Here is a 12,821-nt window from a genome sequence, read left to right as displayed (position 1 = left end):
GGCTGTGCTGGAAAGTGGGGGAGGGGCCTGGATGCTGCTGCTCCAGCCCCAGCCTGAACACGGTTCTCAATCCTTGGTGATGCCAGGGAATTCATTCTGGAAACTTTGTCTGTTAACACACTCCTGCCTCCTTGAGATAAAGTATCTCTCTCTCTCATGAAAGAAGCATCGTTTTGCTCTCCTCTTTTGAAATCTATGTAGAGTTTCCATGGGATTCTGCATTAATCTGTCAACAACCTTTTCCCATGGGAGCTGTTGGGCCAGGCCCCAAGGGGAGCTCAGCAAGACTTGGCTAGTGATCAGGCTGAAAAAGCAAGACTTGGACACAGGCAGGAGAGGGCCAGCTCCAGGTGCTGGAATGGCAGGGCTCTCAGGTCTGAGGTGGAGAAGGCTTCCAGCAGAGACACCAGAGGCAGCACGTTAGAGTGGAGGGCTCTTCTCCAAGGCCGACAGTGACTACAGGAGCACTCACTGAAGACAGGGATGGAACCCAGAGCTGCAGCCTGTCTGAACCCCACAGCCTCTCACTGTGCGGGGCTTGCGCAGTTGAACACCTTTTCAGAGCTGGCCTGTTACAGAGCCATCATTCAGGTAAGCAGTCTGACCCTGAGCCTGTGCTGTTAGCCGCCATGCTAGGCAGGGGGTAGGGACACAGGGGAGTTGGGAGGGCACTTCCTCACCCATAAAAGTGGCAAATAGCATTGATTCAGAGCCCCAACCACGTGGCTGACTGGTCTTCTGAGAGGATAAATGACCCCAGCTGAGCCGCAGTGTCCCTTAGATGCCAGAGCCCCATTACTGGGTATGAGTGTGGCCCGATGAGCTGGCCATTCAGTTTGCAAAGGCTCGTCTTCCAGGAGACCTTGTGAGCCCTCTTGGACAGCCTGAGGTTAGGCCCGTAGGCCACTGGCTGAGGAAGAGCCAGGACAAGTCAGGCAGAGTCGGACTACTATGGGGCCTGTTCTCTCTTAAGAATCTCACTGGAAGGAGGCAGACTGAATCCCCGCTGTTGCCATCTCAGCCCCAGGGAGTCTGCAAGCTCTGTGAGATGCTCTGCTTGTGCCCCATTGAAGTAAAAGGGAGCATTGGGGGATGAGTTCCATTTCGCTTCAAACCTCCCTGATTTCTACAGTTTCTATCTTTATTCCATTGGGCCCATGATCCCAGGAGCCTGATGCTGCCCAGGGACCCTGACTTTTTTTTTCTGTTAAATAAGGAGCAATGCCTTAATCCAAAGGAATAAGCCCCCAGTGGTGGGACACAGGTGTTGACAGTAGGCCAGTTGGGATGAAGCAGCTTGAGGATGGTGGGGATTTCTGATGCCCCTGGGTCACATCGAATTTCCTGGGCCCCAGCACCATGTTAAAACGGTTGGACAGAATAAATCTCTGCTGGGATGTTTTGAGGTTTTCCTCCCTTTGTCTAGACCCCGGAAAGTGGGATCTAAAGGCTACATAAGTTTTCAATAATAGAGACTCAATCTCTTTGCAAATTGTTGTCTATCACTTATTAACAGAATTTGCTAAGGAACTGGAATCAAGAATCCAGATAGAGAAGAAACAACAGTGCTTCTGAAAGAGGAAGCGATTTATGTCCGTAAGTGGATACAGGCAAGTGATGGATGGCGGCCCAGTGCCAGGGAATGAGGGACTGTCAGTGCATTATTTGGCCATCAAGTAATAGGCAGTCGTCATGAGATTGAGACGTTTTCAATGTTATGTATTTAAGACAATAAAACAAGCATTGGAAATTAAGTTTCTCATGGTTCCACTCAATCAACACATTGGAAACTTAAGAAATAAAAATGTCAGTCTACTTGCCCCACGTGGGTAGTCTCCTAATTCCTCACCAGGTGCTTGAAAAAGAATGCTGCTCCCTTTTTCAGTTGAAGAAACTGAGGCATGAAGAGGCTAAGTGAATTTTCCCAAGTCTACTAGTAAGTCAGGGACAGAGCTAGGTGTCGAACTCCAGACCCTAGGTTTTCCTTATGGCTGCCTGTGTTGGGGTGTCATAAATGGGCTAATGGTTTCGCCAGCAAGTCATGGACCCTCCAACAGGCCTGTGACCATAGTGTGAATCCTGACTTGCCCTGGACATGAAAACAGGGCCTCTGATTTGTGAGCACCCCCCCCAACAGAGTCCCACATGTCTAAGGTATACATGAGGAAGTGTGCCAGCTTGGAGAAGTTTCTACAGTAGAACTTTAAAATCTAGAAGTTATGTAACTTTTTGAGCCTCATTTTCCCACATCTAAAATGAGTCTAAAAACTATGAAAATGTGGGCTGTGAGGATTCGGTGAGATGAAAAAGGTAAAAGGATCTCAGCAAACATCCCTCACCCTCCAACCTGTGGCTGGCCACAGGTGAAAGTGTTCTTTCCCCTGCAGTCTAGATCAGCTATGGGAATAACTGTTTCCAGGCATAAAATTAAAAGCCCATCTTACCTGCTGAGGCCATTTTCAATGTGACCTAGCTCTCCGTCTGTGGTCCTCACCGCAGGGTGGGTCGTGTTGGGGTGGGAATACTGTGTAATAACCTTGGCCATTTTGCATCACATTCGGCTCCAGGATGGCTGCTGAAACATGAACACGGAGCAGACAGCATCAGGACTAGGGGGTTAACTGCAGGCCCAGCTCCTCATGTATGAGGCTGCTTCCCCAGGTAAGCCCTCCTCCACTTTCCCTCACAGTTCCTGCCTCACTGTGTTTCGGTTGGGCATCTCTGGGTTCTCCTAACCCACCTGAAGCATAAACACAGTCTTTCACTCCTCTGCACATGCTGCCGCACCGGAGAGCTGCTCAAAGTGCCCATCCAGCAGACGAACAAATTACTGGCCAAGTTGGTGTCTGGTATAAGAAAGCTGAAACCCTCATGATTCTCTGGGGTGATACTATGTACCACCTAACTCCGGTTTTCTCATTTACTTTTTATACTATTGCTTGTGTTTTAGTAGCTCCCACAAATCCTGTTTTAAAATAAAGCATTAAAAAACAAACAATACCTGTCATCCACAAAACCTTTATGATGTGATGTTAAATACATTTTATCTCATTTAATCCTCACAATAACCTGCTTGTATATTTATGATTTTTTATCCCCATGTAAAGATGACTAAACTGAGACTCGAAGATGTTTAAGCAGCTTGTCCAAGCAGAGAAATAGATAGAACCTGTTAACAGCATGATCCCAGTGTTAGAAATCAGATCATGAACACCCTTCCATCAGCAAACACCAGCAGGTGTGGGTGCAGGGCTGGTGCAGGGCTGGTGTGAAGAACACAAAGACTGGCCAATTCCATGATTTCTGATCAGAACCTTCCAGGTGGAAGGAGTTTCTGAGGATGGTTACTTTGGAACAGACGAGGCACTGGCTCTCTTGAGCAGCCACAAGGCTAAGTGTGTCAGATGGCAGTCGAGACCACTCCAGAAGATGGTGATCTCTAGAAATAGCCCCATGGCTCACTTCAGGACAAAATTAATTCCATACCCAAAGAAAGGTCAGTGCAAGGAGCCAGAGCACCATGCCAAAGTGGCCAACGTGAGCACCGCCCCATGTCACCAAGGTCAATTTCCTATGAGTTCCTTGGGGGCAGTTCCTGGTGCAGCTCTAATATTTGACAGTGAAGTCTGTGATGTTGAATTTTATAATTTTCTTAATGTTTTGATTTTTAAGAATTATATTCATTTATATAACAGTTAGTGAGTTTCTGGCTGACCACAGGAGATACAAAGAAAGACAAAATGAAGACTATTCTCCAGGATCTTCTAGTCAAATGGAGCAGACAATGGGCCCCAGAGGGGCCTACAGGTTGTGTCAAGGAGCTTGGGCCTTCCCCTGAGCCCCGCAGGGATTGGTCACATATGTAGAGGTCACTCCGGCTGCACTGGGGAGACCACACTCAGGGAACAAGAGTGGGGGCGAGATTGCTGCAGTTGTCAGGGGAGAGAGAACAGTTGCCTAAACTAAGTTTGTGATAGTGAATCAGATAAATTAAAAAGCTACCAAGTGGATAGAACATCTGGGACATGGGAACTGATCAGGTACAAGGGGTAAGGAGGCCTCTCAGGTGAGGGGCAGCCACATATCCACTTAACATTATTCAGCATTTACCATGCCTTAGCCATTGTGCCAGGTACCTTTCAGGATCTGATTGTGACTTTTGTGCTCTAGTGCAATCTTTAATTTTCTCCCTCATTCTTGGCCAGGAATCTAATACCACTCACCAGCATTCCAGTTATTCTTGTACTTTTCTCATTCTTTTATTAACTCCAAAAGCCTCAAAGGCAAGAACTATTCCCTTTTACTTAAAAAATATTTTTTCTCCAAACATCCAGCATATATATATGATGGGCAATATAAAGTGAGTGGTATAAATGGAGCAAAAATAGGTGAGTAATTGTAATGTGACACTGATGATAATGACAGTATATTTACTGAGCATTTTCTCTTTGCCTGGTACTGTTTTAATAACTTTAAATGTGTGTTCATTCATTTAATCCTCACAACACTGCTGTGAATGAGTCACACTGAACACTTCTATCCCATTGAAAAACAGTTGGAAACTGATGGGAGAGAGAGCAGGTAAGCAACAAAGATGCTCAAAATATACAAAGCCCTTTCTTCTAAACCAGATTGGAAAAGAATAAGTAAAACGATTTCTATTTGTACATGACGTGATGTGATTATAGAGATCCTAAGGAATCCATTAAAGAACTATTAGAACTAATGAATGAGTTTAGTAGTGTGGTAACATACAAGATCAACATACAAAAATCAATTGTATTTCTATACACCAGACATGAATAAGAAAGCAAAAGTTAAAAAACAATCTTATTTTTAATAGCCACAAAAGAATAAAATACCTAGAAATAAAACCAAGGAAATGAAAGATTTGTACACTGACTGTAACAATAATGATGATGATCTTTGTGAGGGCTCACACTACATCAGGCACTGCTCTACCTATATCAACTCATTTTATCCCCACAGTAACCTCATGAGGTAAGCACTGTTACTACTCCTATTTTATCGATGAGCAAACTGAGGTACACAGCTCAGCCAGGACTGCGGCAGACAATCTAACTATGGAGCCTGCAAACTTAATCCCCTCCCCTCCATAAACAAGGCCAATTCCTGGGACAAGTAAATATCGAAGCTTCCTCCACGTGCCCAAGAAAAGTCCAAAAAAAGGCAGCTCAGGTTTTAGACCAGGAGGGTGTGTCCAGTTGTGTTCAGGGGTGACCTTCTAGGTAATGGGGAATGAAAGGCAAAGTCCCTCTTTTCCCTTTCTTGTGAACTGCAGTAGAGGTGACCCCGGGGAACATCCCCACACCAAAACAGAGGAGTCTGAGTGAGGAGCTCTGGAGTCTTGTTTCTCAAGGAAACCTCTGAATGGCTGTGAGCTGCAGTTCTCCCTCCTGAACTCTACATGTTTTTATTACACAAGCAAAAAGAAGCTTGCAGATGTCAGCTGCAGGTTTTCAAGTCCTGCCTTGGAGGAAAAATTAACATCAGTCCAAGAACAGGAAGAGATCTGGGGTGAAAGAGAATGCACTGAAACTGTAACAAGGTAATCAATCATGTTATTCAACCACCAGATAGAGGCCTGTCTCAGGCCTGGAAAGTGTCTTGGTCTCTGCAGAGATGACTCAGGACAAACAGGACTCTGGCTTCCTTGGCTCTAAGTGTGCTCAGCTTCAAAATGACTGCTTTGCAATAAGAGTCAGCTGCTCAGGTTGAGAGTCCAAGATGAAACTGCTTTCCAGATGTTGCTGGAGCTGGAAAACCCAGATCTCGGTAGCCAGTTCTACAGATGCTTTCCCTAGAAGTCCGTCTGCTCCCTGCACCAACACACAAGACCTCCCTTTCTTCCCCAAGGACCTCTTTCACCAAGCCTAGCTGCAGGCCCAGGAGGTAAAGCAGTTTTTGTTTGTTCATTTATTTAACTTTGAGGATATGATTATAAAAGGAATCTACTATCATTATAATAAATAAGATGGTCATATTTAACTTTGAGCACTTGGTATGTCAAGCACTGAGCAAAAGAACTCACTCCAAATGCTTCATTTACATCTCCCAACAACCCAATGAGGTAGGTATTATAACTATCACTTCCAATTTACACATGGAGAAACAGACTCTGAATGATTAAAAAACTTGTTCAAAGTCCCCCAGTAGCAGAACTGGGAACAACACTGCATTATTGTAATACAAGGTGGACTGTGAAAGTCCTACAAAAGGAGGAGAAAAGAGGCCTCCTCGGGTTTTGCTCCCACTTTTGTACAGAACCTTGCTCCCCTCCCTGGGATTGTCCACCAAACAATTCCCCCTCCCTGACACTAGAGTCTTTCTCAAAGGTAGTTTCAATCATGTCACTCAAAAACTTTCAGAGGTTGCCTACTTTCTCCAGAATACAGTCTTAACCTGACACTGAAGATTTTTTGTAATTGGGACCATATTGGCCTATACAGGCTGCTCCATTTAAACAAAATTACTCATGTTTTCTTCAAAATTACTTCAAAATCTTCAAAATTACTCATGTTCCCATTCCACCTATTGGCACAAGCTGTTCACCAAAGTGCACCTTGTACTTCCTGTATTCGTTTTTTCCTTCCAGATCAAGATGTCTTCCTACATACTTCCAGCTGAGTGACAAGCTCCAGCCAGCAGATTCATCCCATGATTCAGGGTTCCCCAATGCCTCACATAATGTAATGCCAATGGGAATCCCCACCTTGGGGTGAGGTGAAGGAAGAGACATTTTTCATTGCAAATAGGTCAACTGTGACACAACATGGCTATGGAACAACATGGCCACAAGACAGCCCTGCTCCACTCTTGCCTGGTCCAGTCGAGTCCAATCCACTCAGGTACATGAAGACAAGAAGGCTCCACACCCACAAGATGTCTTCCTACATACTTTTAGCTCCAGGTTCCCTACAACATCCACTGGAAAGGGAAACTATGCTTCAGAGACATAAGGGAACTGACTTAGGTAGAGAGTAGTTTCCACCCCTGGTCCTTATTTGGTCCATCCTCATGCAAATTAAGACACCAAATCCTCACAGTTTGATTGGTCCAAAAAGCACTGTTCTGATTGGTTGGAATGGAGCTGCTCTGATTGGTTAGTGAAAATGCTAAATATAGATACAGCTGCACAGCTCCAATTGATGGGAAAGTTTCAGTCTTATTGATTGAAATAGGATTCCAGGAACTCCTTTATGAGGGTTTGCTCAAATGGCAGAAGCACAGTGCAGGAGGCAGGTAGTTTAGTCCAGGCTTCTCCCTAAAGTGCAGCTTAAAGAAGAGGCCTTTGTTTAGAAATGGCTGCTAGATGTTTTGTTGTTGTTGTTGTTGTTGTTTGTTTGTTTGTTTGTATTAATTCTCGGCCTGCTCAGCCACCAGGAGCTCATTTTCATAGGTATTTTCTTTTTTGGGATCTGCACTCATAATGTTGCATAAGTAATGGGCCAAGCCACTAAGACGTTCCTAGTCTATCTGCTCCTGACTAATCCACATGTCTTTGCCCCTGGTAGTTTCTCTGGCTAGAGAGAGATTTCCGCTCTTGCTCACCAGTTGAAATTCCTTTCATCCTTCAAGTTTCGACTTCAGTATGACCTCTCCTGGAGGCCTTCCCTGACCAGGAGACAGTCTCTTTCATGTCTCTCCACTGCCAGGGCACTGTAATCACCTCTATTTCAGCCCAGAGTAGAGGTGGTCTAGCCTATGGTGAAAGGGCTTGTCTCCCACACTATAGCACGACATGCAGAAGGCAGGGACTGTGTCTGTTTAATCATTTCTCCCACCAGATTTAACCTTGTAATTTGTACTCAGGTGTAGTCAGTGTGCAGTTGACATGAATTAGGTCAGAAGGAAGACCATTTACCCCTGACTCAGTTTATGAAATTGGGGGATAAAGAAAAAAGCTCAATCCATTTCAACCCCCTTGGGGTGGTTGGTAGGGATTAGAGGGTGTTTCAGGTGAGTAGGCTGCTGGGGAATGAGGGTGGCATGGGAGCGGGTTCGCAGAGCCTTGTCCTGGCCATTCCTCCTCCAGTCTTGCAGGCTCCATCTGGGGGAGCTAATGAAGAGCTTCTGCAGCTTCCAATTGTTTACCTCCTGGGTACCATGGCAACGGGAGACTGTTTGCTATGGCAACCTCATTGTTAACAGAGGCAGGACTGCTGGCAGATAGTAAATGAGAACAGAGAAGGCACAAAAAGCAGTGCCTCAAAGGCAAAGGGCACATGCAGCTAGCCAAAGTCCCAGCTAAATTGATTGAGCTCTTCCTCCCACCAGTCACCCAGAGCTGCCTTTACCTTCTCCAGCATCAGGCTCCTAACGGGGACCCCATTTGTGGCCAAACAGAGGCTGAAGAGCGAAAACGTGTGTGTGGGCATTCGCGTGAAGGGGCGTGTATGTCTTCCCTGCTCCATTCTTGCCCAAGGGGCTCCTACTGGCTCAATGAAACCCCAGCTGGGGTCCCGGACTTGGCAGAATTCTCAAGAACTCGAGACTTTGGTTTAGAGACCTGGTTTGGAGAGTGGCAGCAATAGCGGTCACCTCCCTTCTCTCTGCCCAACTCTCCACGGTCCCTTCCAATGATTTCTCACTTAGGAAGTATGTGACCCCAGGTCCAGACAGCAATATTGTTGCTCGTTCTTTTTGTATGAATGGAGTGGGAGGGGCTGGCAGATGGTTCAGAGACAATTAAGGATCTGGGCTGCCCACTCTGGGATGGAACCTAAACCCAGATGGGGTGTCCATAAGTTTGGGGTGCAAAGGACCTTTCTGACGCCCAGCTTTACACTGTGGAACATCTGGGAGTGTGGTCCACCATCTGGCTGTCTACTTTCTGGGCCAGAGTTTGCGCCCATGGAGTTGCCAGCAGGTAGGGCTCTGAGCAAGTGGACTGAAGTTTCGAGGGCCCTAGGTCACCTCCACAGAGGCCAGGCTGCATGCTCCAGGTCCCCTCTACTCTCTCCCCTTCCATCCTCAGCCACTAGCTGTGTGTGTCTAGCTGGAGATATCAGCTTCAGAGTGACAAAGTTTAAAATCTCAACAGCAGCATAAGGTATAGCAGCTGTGAATTAGGGAATTAAAACGAGATGGAATGAAACTATACCTCTACCTACTCCCCACCCCCAGTCACCAGCCCCAGCCCGGGGAGCTGAGCGTGCTTTGCAGGTCCTCCTCCGGGGGTGGGGGGAGTAGGGTTAGAGCCTGAGCTGGGAGAAAAGCCAGAGGACAGGGAGCCCGTGGGATCATCTGGTTAGGGGATTGCAGAGGATCAGAGGGCCCCCATCTCCTGACTCCCAAGCGCTAGAGCCAAGACCGCGGATTACAATTTTATCATTAAAAAAGAAATGACTGCTGAGTCTCCCAAATTATTTTAAATCTTCGCCTCTTCCTCAGCCCACCTATCTCGTTAGATTCCTAAGGATGAGTAGAATCTGGCGGAGGCAGTCCTCGATCCTGTTCGCTGGTCCCTTAGACTCCCGCTGCTTCTGAGCCATGGACAAATCTCCCCACGCTAGACGGGGAGTCCTGGACCTGGAGAGGGGAGCCAGGCAGCTGGGGCCCTCCTTCCAGAATGTGAGAATTTGGAAGTGGAGCGCGTGGCCTCTAGGTACAGGGTGTCTTGGAGCAGTGTCCTCGGGCCTGTGTAGCGGCTGGACACCTTTTCTGTCCCCAGCGGGAGCCAGCCCAGCTCCTTCTGCCTCCTGCCCCGACGTTTCAGACCCGCTTGGCCCAGCACAGCGGCGGGACGTGAGTAAAAGGCGGTGCGAATGACTTGGGGGACACAGGAGACGGTTTCTTGTCGTGTGACCCCGGCTTGAGGGGTTTGTGTGCGCCGGGAGTGGAAACAGCGACCAAGCTGGCCTTTGCTTTCTGCCCCTTTCTCCTCCCGGAGTCGCATTCCGTTTCAGCACCGAGGACTGCGGACAGTGCCGCGCCCGCCTGTGCTCTGCACCCCGCTTCCCCGTGAGGACTTGAATCCTCCTCCTGGCAGAATCTGTGTCCCAGGCACACCTGCCAGCACCCAGCACTCCCAGCTCAAGAGCCCTGAAAATCCTTACCCCACCAAAGTTTGAGCTCCCGTGGCGCGCCTCCGTCAGGCTGAGCGTGTCCTTCTCGCTCCCTCTGGGTCTGGACAGCGCTCTGGCCCCACGACGCTTCTCTGCTGACGGCGGAAGCAGCTGTTGCCGCCCTCTCTCTGGGAATGTCAGAGAGAGGCTCTGGAACCTCAAAGGCGGTCCCGGAAGAGGTCATGTCACCATCCCCTCCCAGAGAAGAGGGGGCAAACCAGGAACAAGAAAGCAGCAAAGTCCGTCTATCAACTCTGGACTTCTCTCCTAACCGTGAGCAGCCACTTGGGACTCTGTCCTGGGATCCTGGGGTGTTTTACCAATAGTGTCATTCATCCACACTGGGTGCGGACCCAGTGCAGATCTGGGAGTTTGAAGTTTAAAAATGGGAATATATATCCCCTTAAACTTGTTTATAGTCTTAGGGAGGAATTAGATACTTATCACTTAAAGGGATATTGAGTGTTCTCCTTGCAGAGCTTTTGTTAGTTTCTATCACACCAGACAACACCAGATTCCCTGAACTAAAAATCAAAACCAGGTAGTATTCATTGCTCTCAATGGAAACCAAAGGAACTTAAATCTTTTTGGAGAAAATAACTTTATTGGACAAAGCCTCCAAACTCACTTTTACCATAGAAGGTATATGTCCAAGGATACTCGTCTCCATCCAGGATGAAGATGGAATCTCACCTCCCCCTCACTCTGGTTCTGGCAGGAGCAGGTCCCAGGAAGAATCCAGCCTTCTTTTCTGGGACAAGGTCTGAAAGCCTGTTGGGTTCCAGGTTCCCATGACTGACAGATGCCCTTATGGGAAGAAACACTGCAGGAGCAGATCTCACGGCAGCATGAAATCCAGAGGTTTTTCTGAGGACTTGGGGCACATAACATTTCCTGGACATACCCATCTAATTGTCTTTTCATGGAGCAGATTGCCTTGAGAAGGCTTTTCAAGTTTATGCAACACTTGAAGGGAGGGATAAGTGTATACTATTCACTGAAGAAATAAAAAAAATTGGGGTGGCGTGTGCGCACGCGCGTGCGTGCGCGGACACACACACACACACACGCACACACACATCTTAAAGAAGAGAAGCAAAACCTAGAAAAAAAATTCTCCAAAGTCAAGGTAGGCTTAATTGTTCAGTAAAGTAGTAGGAAAATAAACAAACAAAAAAAAAAGTGGTGAATCAATGAAACAAAGTTGAAGGCACAGAAATTGGAGGAGAGGAGAGTTCTTGCTTTCTCTCTTGGGTTTCTGGAAGAGACCTGGAGTGAGTTTAACACATGAGGCAACATACTCATGAGACCGTGTGTCATTGAAGCCCTTAATATCCTTAATCCGGAGAACCTCCAACATACATCAGTTGCCCTGTGCATTGTTTTTTACAGCCATCATCAGGAAATGCTTTATTTCTTCTAATCCCTGTAATTTCTGACATGAATTAAAGCTGTTTCTCATTGGATTGTCCTTGGGGAAGACTGAAAACAAATGGTTATTTTCTGTTGTCCAGAAATATTTTAGAGCTGATTTTAGAGAAAGTAGTAGTTTCAATGAGACCATTTAAAGGCATAATCCTAAAAATGAAAAATCCCTTTTGATGTTGTTTTTGAAGTGCAGACCATTTCTAAGATCTGAAGGGAGAAAACAAAACCTTACAAAACTAAAACTAACCGTGAAATGGAGATGAGCACTGAGTCTGATGGATTGATGCAGAAGTACCCAGGGCAGGGTTAGGCACATCACTGGCCCTTGGGAAAAGATGTGTGTGCCAGTAATCATCATAGGAGCATTTTTGGTACCTGAAAGGTGAAAATAGATGAACTGAGACTGCAAATGAGAGGCAATAGCCTGGAGGGGATATCTCTGAATTTGCCTGCAAAAGGCAACCAGCAGCAAGATCCTGGGTACCAAGAGAGAGGGCCCAGATTTCGCCAAAGACTCACTGAGTGGGGTAGCTCTGGGGACGTGTCCTATTGCTCAAGTTTCATCTGAGGTACAACCAGCAGTGTACGGCACAGAGTGAAAGGCACAGAAATACTTTGTCAAGATGCAGGATACCTTTGTCAAGGTCCCCAGCAGAGTTAGTGGGATGTCCTAACAGGTGCATGGCACCAAGAGCCCTAGGAGAGGGATCCCCAGAAACTCAAAGCCCGTGCCAGAACTGGGGGACCACTGTGAGAAGGGAGCTATGGTACAGGCACCACTTCCTTGCTCAGATGGGGCGGGTGAGACTGGGGGCAGGGGGCTCTGTGAAATCCCAGGTGCCTTCAGCCTTAGGACTTGCTAAGGAAACATGGGGTATGTGGGGAAAGGGTGGTGAGCAGCCATCAGGAGCCAAGGGAACCTGGACCCAGGGAAACTGCTGAGTCCAGTTCTGCTTGCCAGTGATTTCAGTGCCAGAGAGATAAAAGGATAAATACTAGCCATGCTCAGAGGAATTGAGTGTAAGCATGAGAGTGCACACATGTGGCTTATGTCATTTTGTTTTTAAAATTTTAAATTTAGAAAACGTGATTATGATCTACATAGTTCTCGGGGATTTGCTTTTATTTTCAATCGATGTTAAGAATTCAGTGGTTGTGGATTATAGCTATAGTTCTTTCAGTTTTGTATATAAATATATGATTTGTTATTCTTGGTCTAGAGTATACCTTTTAATTTAAAAAATTGAGAAAAACTAAATTTTTGCTATTCTAATTACATAAAATTTTCCTAGTCCAAAAAATTTC

General features: G+C 46.7%; 1 protein-coding gene across 1 annotated transcript in view; it reads right to left on the bottom strand.

Annotated features, from left to right (window-relative positions):
- The window catches only part of CNGA3 (cyclic nucleotide gated channel subunit alpha 3), a 28,359-nt gene extending 18,068 nt beyond the window's left edge, over positions 1–10,291 (bottom strand). Inside the window, exons 1-2 of the mRNA XM_016142999.2 lie at positions 10,080–10,291; positions 2,445–2,575 (exon numbers count right to left, since the gene is read on the bottom strand). Coding sequence (XP_015998485.2) covers positions 2,445–2,545 — 101 coding nt within the window. The 5' untranslated portion in view covers positions 2,546–2,575; positions 10,080–10,291. The remainder of the gene's footprint in view (positions 1–2,444; positions 2,576–10,079) is intronic.
- Between the last annotated feature and the right edge of the window lie 2,530 nt (positions 10,292–12,821).

Source organism: Rousettus aegyptiacus, unplaced genomic scaffold (genome assembly GCF_014176215.1).
Source record: "Rousettus aegyptiacus isolate mRouAeg1 unplaced genomic scaffold, mRouAeg1.p scaffold_m13_p_7, whole genome shotgun sequence".
Taxonomy (NCBI): Eukaryota; Metazoa; Chordata; class Mammalia; order Chiroptera; family Pteropodidae; genus Rousettus; species Rousettus aegyptiacus.
Note: the sequence above shows the minus strand (reverse complement) of the source record. Positions and strands in the feature narration are given on the sequence as shown.